This window comes from Arachis stenosperma, chromosome 5 (assembly GCF_014773155.1).
Source record: "Arachis stenosperma cultivar V10309 chromosome 5, arast.V10309.gnm1.PFL2, whole genome shotgun sequence".
In the NCBI taxonomy this organism is placed as follows: domain Eukaryota; kingdom Viridiplantae; phylum Streptophyta; class Magnoliopsida; order Fabales; family Fabaceae; genus Arachis; species Arachis stenosperma.
In genome coordinates this window covers 88,363,454-88,379,130 of record NC_080381.1, presented here as the reverse complement: position 1 = coordinate 88,379,130, position 15,677 = coordinate 88,363,454, and the positions used below count along the sequence as shown (strand labels likewise).

General features: G+C 33.7%; 1 protein-coding gene across 4 annotated transcripts; it reads right to left on the bottom strand.

The window, feature by feature from the left end:
- Positions 1 to 6,724: 6,724 nt before the first annotated feature.
- On the bottom strand, positions 6,725 to 13,116 carry LOC130979947 (chaperone protein dnaJ 10-like). 4 transcript variants are annotated; one of them, XR_009086820.1, is made up of 9 exons: positions 12,906 to 13,116; positions 11,088 to 11,253; positions 10,864 to 10,993; positions 9,534 to 9,597; positions 9,041 to 9,107; positions 8,299 to 8,364; positions 8,046 to 8,139; positions 7,323 to 7,394; positions 6,725 to 7,060 (listed from the first exon to the last, which is right to left on the bottom strand). XR_009086820.1 is itself a non-coding variant. In XM_057903513.1 (7 exons), exons 1-4 carry the CDS (start codon positions 12,992 to 12,994, stop codon positions 9,554 to 9,556), a joined length of 429 nt encoding a protein of 142 aa, XP_057759496.1. In that variant the 5' UTR covers positions 12,995 to 13,116; the 3' UTR covers positions 7,964 to 8,139; positions 8,299 to 8,364; positions 9,041 to 9,107; positions 9,534 to 9,553. The 4 variants fall into 4 exon arrangements, 1 of the variants encoding a protein (XP_057759496.1); XR_009086821.1 differs by having other exon boundaries at positions 6,725 to 7,021; XR_009086819.1 differs by having other exon boundaries at positions 6,725 to 7,394.
- Between the last annotated feature and the right edge of the window lie 2,561 nt (positions 13,117 to 15,677).

The following is a 15,677-nucleotide window of genomic DNA, read 5'->3' as shown; positions in this document are numbered from 1 at the left end:
CTAAAAGGAAAGAAAAATAAAGAAAATTATGTCTATAGCAAAGATATGAAAGGAAATAGAACATAGGCGGGGGCTAATGCCAAATAAGAGTAGGGTTCTCACTACATGTTAGCTACGCATATAAATGAGAAAGTAATATAGGCAAAGGGCATATCACTAATACTTGATGCAAGAGTAAAATCGAAGCATGAAGAGTACTTCAAAAGCATCAAGTTCGAACAAGATAGAGTGGGTTATGAAAGACAATATGAGGTCATATCAATGTCATAAAAGATTGAAGCACTGATTTTAAAGTTTCATCACCCATCAATATCAAACAAGTCATGGAGAACCAAAGCAATGCAAAAATGCTCAGCAATTGAGTAAGAGAATCAACACCATTATGAAAATAAAAAACTCGAAAAAAATGAAGAAAAAACAAGCTATAGAAACAAAATGAAAATGTAAAGAATAAAAGTATGCAAATGCGATAAACAAAAGTAAATGGAGGAGGAGAAGAAAAACTCTTTTTTTTCGGCGCGGAAGCACCAGGTGCGTGTAGGCGTGGATGGAGATGTACGCATGGACGTGTACGCGTACAGTACGCGTCCGCGTGCGTAGTGAGAGTTTGGCAAGGGGTGCGTGCGCGTATAGTGCGTGCACGCATGCTAAGAGTTTGGGCTGAAGGCTTAGCGCGAGCCCAGAGTTGGCGCAACTCTCTGGATTTTGGCCTGGAAGTTGCATCACCAGGTCGGCGCGCACGCAGCGAGTGCGCGTCCACGTGCTTTTACATGGGCGCGAAGGTGCGCAGTGCGCGTTCGCGCGATAGAGGTTGGGCCAGGGGCTTAGTATTGGCCCAACGCTAGCATAACTCTCTGGAGGATGTATGGGCTGCTGCTACCAGCCTAGGGACGCGTACGTGGCGAGTGCGCGTCTGCGTGGAATGAGTTGGGCCAAAGGCACAGGGTTCGCCTAAGAGAGGCCTAACTCTCTGGAAAGTGTATGGTGGTGCATCTGCTCATGGACGCGTGTGCATACGTCGTGCTCGCGCATCCTCCCCACCTTTTTTTTATTGCCCATTAAGCAGAAAAATTTGCCCAGGCGCTCTCTACAATGCATACAACTCTTTATTCAATCAACTATCATACAATTCACAAAAAAATGCAATTTGATTTTGAGGTTTATTCAACTATTAATGAACACAATATACATGTCAACATACTAACAACCAATCTATACAAACAAATCAATATGAAATGAAAATCTACCTACAATGGCAACTCAAATCACTTATTAAACAAGACTAAAAGAGAATGGAAAGAGTTTACCATGGTGGGGTGTCTCCCACCTAGCACATTTAGTTTAAGTCCTTAAGTTGGACTTATGGGGAGCTCTTCTCAAGGTGGCTTGTGCTTGTACTCATCTTGGAACTTCCACTAATGCTTGAATCTCCAATAAGCTCCATTCTTCAATTTCAATATCTTCAAGCTTTGATGGAGTTTTCCACAAACTATGAGCTCCCAAATTTGATTTTCATTGTGCGATCCGGGATCCCACACTTTGTTTTAACACCTGTCCTTGAGTTGGTCATCATTATTCCATCCGGGTGGCATGGCCTTGGAATTCTCAAAGAAGCTTCCAAAAAACTTCCTAGACCCATGTACTTCGGTTCCACCCCAACCATTGCTCTTGAATTTTGAGCTTGCAACCATTATGAGTTTAGAATGACGTTCCCACCCATTACACAACTCTTTCCTACTCTTAACTCCACAAAGAGCTCTAAGTTGGCCATCATTTTCAATCAAACCATATTCAAGTGAGAAAGTAAAGCTTAGGGATAATAATTTTACCCACTTGAATTTTGTGTAGGATGGTTACTTAGGAAGGGGTGGTCCCAATGATCTTGCAAGCTCCACTCCCTTATGCTCTTTCTTGACTATCTCCACCTCTTCGCTAGCTTCTTCAATCTCAACCGTTTCCCCTTTATCACTTGGCTTGGTGTTGTCTTCAAGAACTTCAATTTCTTGCCCAATGAGAGGTGATTCCATTTTGGATAGGAATTCATTGATGAATAAATCCATTTCTTGATCAACCTCTTCATATTTTTCAATTTCAATATACACCATGCCAACTTTTTCCACTTGGTAGATCTTTTTCGAGTTACTCTCTTTCTCATCGCTCACCAAAGGTATGGGAGGTTGTACACACTCTTTTGTAACTTCAACTTTATATCCAATGGGAGAGGATTCAATTGTAGATAGAAATTCATCCATAATTGAATCCATCTCTTGATAGGCCTCCTTCAAGTCTCCAACTATGACATGCCTTGGAGGTTGCGCACCCTCCTCAACATCAATTTCAAGCTTCCTGGAAGAGTGCTCCATGATGCTACATTCCCATGGACTTTCAACATCTCCTAAATCTTTAACCACTTCTTCCTTTTCTTCAATGATCATAGGCTTCTCCAATTGTTCCAACACAAAACTTGGTTCTTCCTTCTCTACCGGATTGTCCAATTTTTCCTTCATACTTTGCTCTTCTTTAGATTTTTTGCATGTGGCTACGAAAGTACCTTGAGTGTTCAAACATTGTTAGGCTAAAGTGTGCACTACCTTAGTCAAGTGGGTCACAAACTCAAGTGTATCCCGCTTCATGGCCTCTTGTCCTTGAAGTAACAAAGTGAGATAATCGTCTATTGGGGCTTGGGGTGGGTAGGAAGGTTCATCATTTTGGAGAGAGGGTTCATAATAGGAAGGTGGTTCTTCTTGGTAAGGTTGTGGAGATTGTGTGTATTGAGGTGGTTCTTGGGAGTAATCTTGATAGGGTTGTGGTGGTTCTAAGGGTTTTTGCTCATAATGGTCATAAGAGTATGGTATGGGGGCTTGGTCATATGATGGATATGGATCATAGGGCGGTGTTTGGTAATGAAAGGCTTGTGAGAATGGTTGAGGTTCATGTTGAGGATGAGATTCATAGGCATATGATGGTGGTTGTTGAGTGTCACAAAAAGAGTCATCACAACCGTTAAATTGGCATGCATTAGGATGGGAATTATACCTATACGTGTTCGGAGGTTGTTGCCAATAGGAGTGATCAATTCCTTGAGGCTCCTCCCATCTTTGATGGTTCCATCCATGGTACATGTTGTCATTAAAGTCCACATTTCCTACAACACAATTAGAACCAAACTCATAGCCAAAGTGAGAATTCATAGTGAGAGAACAAAATAAAACTAACAAAAATTAAGAAACAAACAAAAGATAAACCTATTCACAATATTCACATATGTACAATAACCAATAACACAACACCATTACAAATCCCCAGCAACGGCGCCATTTTGATGATTGGATTTTTGACGGTTTAGACTTTCACTAATGAAATCTCGTTGTAAAGTATAGTCTCTAAACCAACAATAATTCTTTCATACAAAAATTTGGTTGTCACAAGTACAAACCCCTAAAATCTATAAACCGAAGTATTTAAACCTCGGGTCGTCTCTCAAAGGACTTGCAGGGTAGTGTTCTTGTTATCGGTTATGGACTTATTTATTTTGGGGTTTTGAATGAGAAAAATGAATAGCAAATGGTAATGAAATTCTATTAACAAAATGGTCTTCGCAAGGTTTGGTTGTCAAGGGTCTTCATCATTATCACTAGCCACAAGTATGGTAGTTGCAAGGATTAATCCCACTTAGTCATCCTTTAATCAAATAGCAAAGGAAAGTCAAGTGAGTTATATCAATCCAAGTCCATAAATCCTAGCTTTCCACTAATTGGATTAATGAAGGCTAGAGTTAATGGCTATCAACTATCAATCACTTGGACATTAGTAATTCAAGAAATCCTAAGTTACCTTCTCAAGCCAAGAACATAAGATCCTACTCTAACATCCTTCCAAGCATTTCATCAAACACTTGGAAGGTACAAAAGAAAAGTATAGTAAATCACAACAAGAATGAATGTTAACAATAATTAAATGCAAAGAATTAACAACAACAATCAAGGAAAACACAATTATTATGAATTGCCTCAAATTGCATTATTAAAAGAAAATAAAAGGACAAGAGTATCTCAATTACAAGACCTAGAAACAAAATAAGAGAAATTACAACAAGAGAAGAGGGATAGAAAGAAGAACCAAAGTGTAGCAATCACCAATTGGAGGTAGAAGTAGAAGGAGACTTGAATTAAACCTAGAACTATGAGATCCTAGTCTAACCCTAATTCCTAATCCTAGTTCTAGAGAGAAGAGAGAGCTTCTCTCTCTAGAAACTAACTCTAACTACTTCTAAAACTAAACTATGACTAATGATCAAAAGTATCTTGATTTCCCTTCAATCCTTGGCTTAAATAGCATCAGAAATGAGTTGGATTGGGCCCACAAGGCTCTTAAAATCGCTGGCCACGAGTTGCATTAAGTGGGTCATGTGCCACCATCGGCGCGTCCGCGAACTGTGCGTGTGCGCGCCCCTATGCGCGATGCACCTATGGCAAATATTATATCTTTTTGAAGCCCCGGATGTTAGCTTTCTAACCCAACTAGAACCGCATCATTTGGACCTCTGTAGCTCAAGTTATGGTCAATTAAGTGCGAAGAGGTCAGGCTTTACAGCTTTTTGGTTCCATTATTTCTTCATGAGTTCTCCTTTTTACATGCTTTTTCTTCATTCCCTTGATCCAATCTTTGCCTCCTAAATCTGAAATCACTTAACAAACATATCAAGGCATCTAATGGAATCAAGGTAAATTACATTTAGCTATTTTAAGACCTAAAAAGCATGTTTTCACTCTTAAGCACAATTAAAGGAGAATATTCAAAATCATGTTATTTCTTTGAATAAATGTGGGTAAAAGGTGATAAAATTCCCAAAAATCAATACAAGATAAACCCTACAAATGGGGTTTATAACATTAAATTTTTTTTAATCAAGAATGTTTAAAATTTTATTGTCATTGTATTCATTTGTTGGTAGAATACAGATGTCAAATTAAAAGTAGAATGATTCAACAGATAGCTTATAATTATTAACAGTCAAAATAAAGTAATAACTTAAATGTTATTTGTTAAAATTGAAAGTAGAATGATTCAACAGATATCTTACAAGGCGTTAGCTATTGTAATAAGTATATAACTTCATTCATTATTGAATTAAGAAGGGTTGCACTCTTTTAAATGTCATTTGTTAAAATGTTTGAGTCCAACATAAATCCAATATAATATTCGACTAAAAGAATTATTATATTAGACTAAATGAAGTAAGCAACTAACAATTGAATAACTATCATTCTTTTTCAAAATTTTACAATTGTCTACAACAATAACAAGCTTATTGGTTCAAAGTAATTTACAACATTTTTTTATTTTAAAATAGATAATAAAAATTTTACTAGAAAAAGATAAGATACAATTTATACTTATCCTTTATGCATAAACTCTATTGTATGTAATTATTCTTGATCCATACAAAAACAGTGATAATCTGAAAAGACAAAGAAGAAGAAGAAGATACAACAATATTCATTGATGTTATTTTATCACTCAATCTCTCGAAATCAAAAATAAAGTTAAATAGGTAAGGAATATTAAACATTGAGAAAACTCAACATATGAAGAAACAGTTATGATAAATTAACTTATATGGAATAAAAATGTTAAAATTTATAATAAAAAATTATAAAAACATATATAAATAGGAACAAAAAAAACTAGAAGACATATTGTACAATAACAAATAATAATGCTTTATAGTTTATAAAAAAAATCAATGAAATTATTATAGAATGAAAGAGCAATTGGTTACCTTTATAGTAAATAAGTTATGAAATATAGAAATAGATAAAACAAAAAGGAAGAAATGAAATTGTATTTTTTTAATAAATTGAAGAAATATTCATAATCATATAATTGATGGTAGACATATAACTGTAAGACAATAATATAAATTACAAGAAAATATTGACATAAATATTAAATTTGGTATTAAAATAAAAAGAGAAGTATAAATCATAAATAAAAATTTAAAATTTAAAATTAAAATATTTAAGATCACAACTAGAAAATGGTTTAATACAGACAGATTTATAGACAGATTTGGTATATATTACAGACGGATTTTTGGTTACCGACGAAATTACCGACGGATTTTGTCCCTCTGTAAAAGCCTCGTCGGAAATTATTTACCGACGGATTTTTTTCCGTCGGAAAATTACCGACGGATTTTTACCAGTTACCGACGGATTTTCCTTCTGTAAATTCTCCTTCCATTTCCTGAAGGCGACAAACTTACAGACGGATTTTCAGACGGATTTTCCGCCTATAATTACAGACGGATTTTCAGACGGATTTTCCGTCTGTAATTACAGACGGATTTTCAGACGGATTTTCCGTCTGTAATTACAGACAAATTTTCGGACGGATTTTCCGTCTGTAATTACAGACGGATTTTTCGACAGATTTTTCCTCTGTAATTTAAACTTTGGAAAATATGATTACAGACAGAAAATCCGTCTGTAAATCCGTCTGTAAGGTAAAATAGAATTTTTTTTACTTTTTCTAATTACAAAATAAACCTGTTTTCATACAAAATAAATATAAATTTAATACAAATTTTTATCTAATTTATATTCGAATATTTATAATATTTCAAAAAATAAACAAATTCATCGTATTATCAAACTAAAAGAAAGGTACTATATTAAACAAGCAAATCAATATAATTCAAAGCATAAAGAAAATGTATTGATACATCAACTATAATCCTCAATATATTTTTCAACCATACTAAAACTATCAACCATACTAAAACTATCAACCATACTAAAAGCTGTGTTATTCTCCATATTAAAACAGAAATTGAAAAATGCCAAAAATCTCTATATCAGTTTAGACCTCAGTTACAACAATCTCTCAGGTGAAATCTCATCTTCTCTTGGGAATCTATTGAAATTAGAAGCACTTGATCTTTTCCACAATCAACTCACTGGAGAAGTCCCTCCACAAGTTGGTGACATGAACAGCTTGGGAGTGCTTTAATATTTAACTGTGTTAATTATGACAAAAAGCAACACACATCTGCAAGCTGTCAAAAAATTAATCCAAATGAAATAGCAACAAGAAATTAATATGTGATCAAGAATGTTCCTGACACGCAAAGCCAAGCATGGACAAGAATGGTTAGATAATTGCAAGTAATTAACCTCCAAGTTCTTAACCTCCAAGTTCTTAAAATTTCCTATATAGTTAAGTTTTAAATGACAGGATTGAACTTCATATATGTAATTGAAAATGTGATCATAGTAGTTTAAAGCAATGCAAGACAACAATACAAGAAAAAACAATACCTGAATACTCTGAGTTGTGATGTTCTGATGGATCAGGAAGAATTATGAAAGTGATAGGTGGTGGTTATTGTGCTGATCAATTATGAAAGTTGGTATTATACTATTATAGAAGTGGGGTTTAATTTTAACAACAAGAGAAGAAATAAAGAGGAAGATATTCTCAATTCTCAATAAAAATAACTCAAAAATAAATACACTATTATAGAAGTGGGGTTTAATTTTAACTCATTTTGTGCATTAATAAGCATGCACATTGAACAATTAGCTCGCCAATGCTTGCTTTATTTGCGCAAGTAGTTCTACACATTTCGAAGAGTTCACATTCTTTGTTACAAATTTGAATCCAACCAACAGCTAATAATTGTTTTAATCCTTCATGTCATTGCTTACACAGCTAAAAAGAAGCAAATGGGACACTTGAAAAGTATAAAATGTTAGATAATTCTATGATGAAGAGGTTTTTGTGTGAAAAGAATAAAATAATATATAATTTATGTTAAAAATTAATAAAAATAAAATAATACATTCTCTTAAATAAGTATTTAATTATCTATTAAAGAAAATCTTTATTTTTTTTAGCATTTTTTCTCTTAGTTTTTATTGTAATTATTGCAGCTGATTAAAACTTATTAGTTACTTACATAACATTTTCAATAAGGGAGTCCATATAGGACGAGTTAATTAATAGGCTAACCAAACATTAAAAATCATTTGTAACATTACCAAAACCAGAAACACCATAGCCAGCTCCAAGTTCAATTACACGTTTTCCTTTAAGTTTAGCTGGAGAAAACCTTCCCTTTCTGCAATTCCGTTCCTGAAAAAAATAAATAAAGATACACCTTAAGATATTAGAAGGTGAGAGAAATTAGATGCAATATCTAAATAAGTTCATTAAAACCATGTTTAGATTCTAAAACTAAATTATATTTATGACAGGACAGTTCAGAAAATGTTAGGAGGATCAACAACTTACAAGAAATTTGGCAAAAACAAGTGATGAATCCCACACTTTTGTTCCTAAGTGCTTTGAACTGGGATCCTGACAAAACAAAATTGGCATTGTCAAATATTTTATAGATAAAGAGGAAAAAGAAAAAGGAAAACTTCGGGGGGTAAATAATCGAATAATGAATTCAAATCCTAGAAGCTAAAGAAACAAGAGAACATCCCGAAGTAAAAAAATATAAAAATTCTAAGCTCATGAAAAATTATCAATCATGACTTGCAAATTTTCCAAGGGGACTCTTCCCTATAGCATTGTATATATCTAATCATTTCCGAGGATATCGACAGTACCTACTTATCGAGCAGAATCATAGAGTCACTAGGGCAACAATATGAGCCTCTTCTACACCAATGATACTACTCAAGAAGGTTTTTACTTGTACAAAATTTCAGCTTGCCTGACATAAATCATATCAACTAAGGCAAACCTCGCTCGGCTTAAAGGAAAATGTAACTTCAATATACTAAACGAACAAAGGTGTTAGCTGTTATTAATCTACCTGCATTAAGACTATTTAATATATATATATATATATATATATATATATATATATATATATATATATATATATATATATATATATATATATATATATATATATAATGCAAGTTCTGTTCACCAGTTCCATAAAGAACACCTTCTTCAAAGTACCTTCCTCTCAACAAAATGGGATAGTTATAGAAGGTATACTTGAAAAAGATAAATATACCTGAGTAAACTGCAATTCATGGCCCAAAACCTCCAGTGGCATTTCAAATGTGGTTGGAGAATTTAACCTGTTTGAACAAACACAAGTGGTATGACACACATCTATTCTAAAGCACATAACCAATAATGACATAAAACAGTAAAACTAATGTGATATTACAACATATGTATTGACAGGCATCACCATATGATTTTCCTTAGGAGGGGGAAAAAATCAGAAAAGAACACTGCTGGCTGGCAGGCACAGAATGATTCAAAAGAATACAAATTTCAACAAATACCACTACTTAATAGCAATTTGTGCTATCATCCATCATAAGAAGAGGAAGTCAAAGCTCAATATTTATGAAAAACATAGTAAAAAAGGAACAATGTTAGAAGGGGAAGCAACAACATTGAAGAAATGAGAGTGAGAATGAAAGAGTGGTTCGAAATAAAGAAACATTTCTAGTTAAATTGTAAAGAAACATCTAGTTAGACACAAAGAACCTCACCTCCCATGTCGCTAGACCCTTCATGTAGCCAGGAAGACATTCAAATTCATATCTGACATATGTTCTGTCAATTAACCAAAAAAAGACAGTTAAAATATGTGAATATAATAGAGACGGTTATAATATTTAGCTTTCCACACAGAGATGTTCAAGGAAACAAAGTAAGAATGAAAATGAACTCTACTGTACACCAAAGGCATTCTCGCACTAACAGTTTTCCATAATATGAATAAGTGATCATTCCCCGAATAAGAATGCTAAGTAAAGAACGCAGTAAATTTAATAGCTATTAAACAGAAACCAAACAATTAGCAGTTAGTATTTAACAGCTAGAACACAGGACTAACTCGATTTCATAAAGAGCATCATTGCCTCATTGACTCGATTTCTAGTTCATAAAAGATGAACCTGTCTGATTTTCACTCATGCCCTTCATTTTCAATTGGTATACGCATTTTACCTCAGAAGGAGACATGGTCATATGGATTTTCAAATGATCTTGTCCAAGGGGAACCTTTCCATGTTCAGAGATGAAATCAATAATTGAAAATAAGATTTACATGAAAAAATAGCAAAAAGATTCGAAAGTCCAAATTCACATCCTAGTCTCAGATACCAGATAGCTGAAAAGGGTTTCTCTATCATTTAAATTCCCATTAAATGCAACCTAATGACATGTATGGTTATGTTGTCCACTAGAAGGGCATGAGATCTATGCTGTATTCTTGGTTGGACAGCATGAGGCCAAGAATGATTGCTATATTGAGACCCAAGGAACCCTCATTGCATAGAATGAGTTAATTGCTAGTCAAGTATTAATAAGGCACAACCACTAGTAGAACCTCAGCACAGGTTAATAAAATTCAAACATAACAAGAATCTTCATAATCTTACTACGGCATCAATTATAGAGTGCCAAGACGATACCAAACTAACACCATATTATATATTTTTCAAATGTAGCGAAGATATAATTTAGACATCTTCCTTTAGTGGGAAATAATGTCATTCAAATAACATATCAAACCATTCAAATTTCAAAACCTTAAACTTGATCAACAAGCTTTAAATTATTTCAGTAATTCCATTTATATTGAAAGATGAAAATAATATTTGCACCTCCAGATCAAGTGAAACTAAATAGGAAGCCCTTATGGTATACATCAACAAGAAAGGTTCTCCTAAGCCCTTTCACATTGAAACCTCTAACAGTGCTCAAAAAGCTTTAAATACATAACTAGCTCATTTCACAAATGTAAGTTACTGAAAAGTCTAGACTGTCAACCATTGTTAAACAATACAATATTAGTATTCAAAATACGGCATTTACCAGCTGTTGAAAGACGGATAGCTTCTTTATTTGCCCAACTAATGAATTCATCTACTCGACCCTCAACAAATGGTTGCAGGTGATTTTTGAGACTTGAAATGAGCTTTAGCTCCCTTTCCTTCTGCCGTTCCTGGTGATAATACAGTATGAAACAGATTCAGCTACTTGAATATGGGGAAGGGAAAAGGAAGAGTAGGTGTGGACAACTGGTAAGAGATAATTACTTTCAACTTCTCAAGAAACCTCTGCTTCTGAGCTTCAGGATCCTGAATGTTGTCTTCAATTTCTATAGTTGCCATAGAAATGAAGCTTAGTACTCCAATGTAATCTTCAAATAGGTCGTTTCCGAAAACCATTCCAAATACAGCTGTAGGGTCTATCATTGAATCGCTGAAAAACGGAAAAGAAAAATCAGTGTTCATACAGGTTTCCTTAATTAACAAACAGAAAGCCTGTTAAGATCCTTGATAAAAAAAGAAACAAAAAAAAAATCAAAATATTGTCAGAACTCAGAAGCATCTAGAAAGGTCCCTGGGGCATTAGTTCATCAATACAATTTTGATAACCCAATATAGGAGACAACATTCACAAATCTGAATAGATCAAGTTATCGTTATTGTTTAAGCAAAGGTTCTGCAACCCTATCTAAATATGTTTTCATAGTGAGAATTGGTTAGGTCTAGTTTGTAAGTTCTAACTAATCTCAAAAGGAAACGTAAACTCAGGTTCAACCACTTGCGGTAATAAAACATTGCCCACATTACATAAACAACCCCCCTCCCAAATAATAATAATAAAACAAAATAAAATGGAAAAAGGAAAACAAAAAATGCTAGACCTAAGGAAAGTGCAGAGGGAAGATATGGAATAAAGGCAAGAAGAATGAGAATATAACCTCCTGCCCATGTGCCAGGTAGCAAGGGGAGATCTATAGCAGTTCATTTTAAGGTCTGAGTACTAGAGGGGAGGGGAAAGAAGAATGTCACAAAAGGATAGTGTGAGATTTTATGCAGGGAGAAAACAAGCCTCTTGAAGAACAAGCTTGCAGCATCTCACATCGTTTAAGTGTCTTTTGGCCATCATAGAGAAAGACAGGAAAAAGAGGTATATTTAAACCAAGAGAGTGCAACTTTAGTCCCTTATAGTTTCTGAAAACCATATCTAGCATAAGGAGCTAATTACAAACATTGTGGACTAGGATGTTATGCCCAATGAATCCTAAGAGTAACTCTTCTTAAATTAAAACAAAAAATTTCTACCCGTTTCTCTTTTCATGTGCAAGTCGGAGTAATACTGATTGTTGGATCAGCCACTTGACACAACACCAAAAGCTATAGTTGTTAGCAAGGAAGCACTTTTATTTCCTTATATATAGTTGCTTAGAACTGCATCTAACACAAGGTGGTGGAGCAACCATTATACAGGAACTATAAGCAAGCTAGGATGTTAACCCCGTCATCCCTAAAGGAGATGCTGGCTAAATTAAAACCAATAAATACCTTTAGGAGCCCTAATACAGAGATTTGATAGAAGGTATCCCAATAATCTAAGTAAGGAAAACCAAGAAACAGCATTGACGAAACCATTAAAAATGATTTATAATAAAATAACTTGCTTATCGATATAAGACATAGTAGTGCCATTTGATCCATGTAATTTGACCCCATTTATGGGAAAACAGCTTCGTTGTTGACTCTCTTTATCTTTCTCCACAGGAATTACAATAAACCCCATTTTCTGGGCTCAAATCAAACTAATGTCAACAGACAAACATACGAAAAGAGTATACTCGGTGAACAAATATATTTCCGGTTACATTTCTATCTGTCTAATAATTGAATATAGTTACCAAGAAGAGGAAATTAAATGAAAGACGATAAAAAATAGTTAAACACTAGCATATTGAACGGAATCTATATGACTTAGCTCCCAATTGCAATAAAATAACATAGTCATTTGATTATTTGAAGAAGCTTAATTACTTGCAATCCACTATTAGTTACTCAATTTATTCTCAACCATTCAAGGTAGAAGGAACTTACTCTTGTACTCCTTCCTTTCCATATTTATCATATGCTTCACGCTTGTTAGGGTCACTTAAAACCTGGTAAGCTTCACCAAGTACCTGCATATAGATACTAGACTCAGAAAAGTATACTAAAGAATACCAAATCAAACTAAAGGGTTAGAGAGATCCAAATTATAAATACTCCAATGTTTAATACTCCTAAGTTAGCAATACACCAATACAACCACGACAAGGCATAGGGAAAAATGAACAAGGTGTAAAGTAGTTTCTATTGGTAAGTATTAAGCAAATGAAAAATCAAACTCTTTCACGAATGAAAATAGCAAAGTACCTTTGAAAACAAATCTTCTACTTCTCTTTCACGAATATCACCAGGGAGGTTCCCAACGTAGACTATTCTGCTCCCACGCCTACTCCTTTTCAATCTGCGGCAATAAAATAATCGAAAAATAAGGAACAACAATAAAACTGAAAGGTGATTAGAAGACCTAAAATTAAGCTAATTCAGCCAGCAATTTCAATTCTCAGCAGAATAAAAACAGAACATCGAAAGGGAGAGAATAAAGAGGAAAATAAAATTGTACAATTGAATTAGAGAGAGGATATAGAGACTGTTGGGCGTGGAGAAGGGTTGAAATGGGCGAAAGGGATTTTATTTTACCTCTGATGATGAGACGGAATTAGGGATCGGTAGGTTTGCAGTGGAAGGCCTCCAGGTTAGGGTTTTTCAATTTTGTTTGGAGGAAGGTGAAGCCACGACGCAGGAGAAAAAGCAGAGCGTTACGGGTTTCAGTCATGGAGGAAGGAGCGACGTTTGAAGGCTTACGACAGAGTGAGCACGACGGAGGCTTTGAGACGAAGGGAGCGTCGATGGAGGGAGCGGCGAAGCAGGGGTTGGAAGCACGACGAAGTTCTGGGATTAGGGTTGGAGGCGCGATGAAGCTCTGGGGTTAGGGTTGGATGCGGTGGCGGAGGGAACCCGTACGACGCAAGGGACGATGGAGAGGGATCTGTGACGCCAGCGGCAGAAGAAATTGGTGCGACGGAGAGAAGAAGCAACTCGGTGACGGAGAGAGGATTTGATATGGGTGGAGTGTAAATGGATCGAGTGGATAGAGATAAGATTAGTGTTATCTTAATATTTACCGATGGAAAATTTAAATTACAGACGGATTTTCTGTCTGTAATAATTTAATAAAACGCATCATTTTGTCTATTTAATTACAGACGGATTTTCCGTCTGTAACCATTTCTCACGGAAAAAAAATAATTTTTCCGACGAAATTATCGACGGATTCTATTTTCCGTCTGTAATTTATGCTAATCCATTTTTTTGTTTTCCGACAAAAAATCTCTCTGAAATTTCCTCTGTATTTCAGTGGGATAAAATCCGTTGGAAATATCCGTCTGTAATAACTAGTTTTCTAGTAGTGGATTAAAGAAGGAAATAAAAAGAAACTTTCAGAAAACAACAACTCAAATATTAACATGACAATAAATTAAATCAAATACTATATATTTGAATTAATTAAATCAAATAATTGATATAACAAATTAATTATAATTATTTAGCTCAATAAAGTAAGTTAAATAAATAAAAAATATCTTATAAATATGCTATGTAAAAATTATAACACTTTTAAAACTATTAGTTTAAATTTATAAGATAAAAAAATTAATTTAAATTAAACCAAAACTAATTTATTTATTCCAGTTAAATTAGATAATTAATATAATTAATGTTATAATTAATATGGTCAAATAAAATATTAAATATGTTGATATTTATCTCAATCAAATTAAATAAATAATTAATTATAATACTTTAGAAAGCCATTAATGAAAATTTATAAGACGACAACATTAATACAAATTAAAAAAAATCAATTTTTTAATAAACTAAAAAAATAATCTATTTATTTATTTCAGTCAAATCAATTAATCAATTAATTGATTAGTTATAATTAATATGTTCAAATAAAATATTAAATAACTTAATATGTATCTCATCAAATTAATTAATTAATTAATTAGTTCATTTAAGTAAATTAAATAAAATAAATGAAAATATTTAAAGAATATATTATGTCAACTATGTTCTTAATTAAAAAAAATTGATTTTAGTAATATATAATAGATAGATAATGAGTTTAACAATATGTATATTATCCAACTCATGTAAGTTTTGAAATATTAGTCTTATTATAAACTTTAATGAGTTTGTAGATATTTATTACTATTTATTTACATGTATTTAAGGATAGAATGTTGCTAAGCTGGCCACTGTATTTTACCAAGCAGCCTTGTTAATATATAATACCTAGGTGAAATTTTTAATTAATTAACCCAATTTACCTTGGAAAATCAAAACACCAACCCCTCCTTTTTGGAACCCTAATCCCCTTCTTACCAACGCACTCTCTCTACCATGAATTGTCCCAAACCTAGAAAATCCTCCTAAACCCTAATCCAGTGAAGGATCCTCCTTCACAACGCACTAAGTTTACCCTAATTTCCCCAAATCCCCTCCCCAATGCACAACTTCAGAACCATACTTATAAAAACAAACACAACAATATCAAAATCCATATTCAAATCCAAATCTGATCAAGCAATCAATCTTAGTATCAAAATGACAACATTTATTAAAAAAATCAGAGAAAGACATATTGATTTCTTAAGAGAATGAAAATCAAAGAAAGACGAAATGAAAATAGATAATGAAAATCTTCAAATTGGACACCACAATAGAGGTTTGAGTAGAGGACGGTAGAGTGTTGGCTAG

Excerpts from the sequence above, each read along its gene's own strand:
- LOC130979947 (XM_057903513.1), bottom strand. The coding sequence starts at position 12,994 with ATGCAGGTACTTGGTGAAGCTTACCAGGTTTTAAGTGACCCTAACAAG. Across the intron at positions 10,994-11,087 it reads GGTTTCTTGAGAAGTTGAAA|GAACGGCAGAAGGAAAGGGA; the intron begins GTAATTATCTCT and ends TATTATCACCAG. Across the intron at positions 9,598-10,863 it reads TATCCGTCTTTCAACAGCTG|AACATATGTCAGATATGAAT; the intron begins GTAAATGCCGTA and ends GTTAATTGACAG.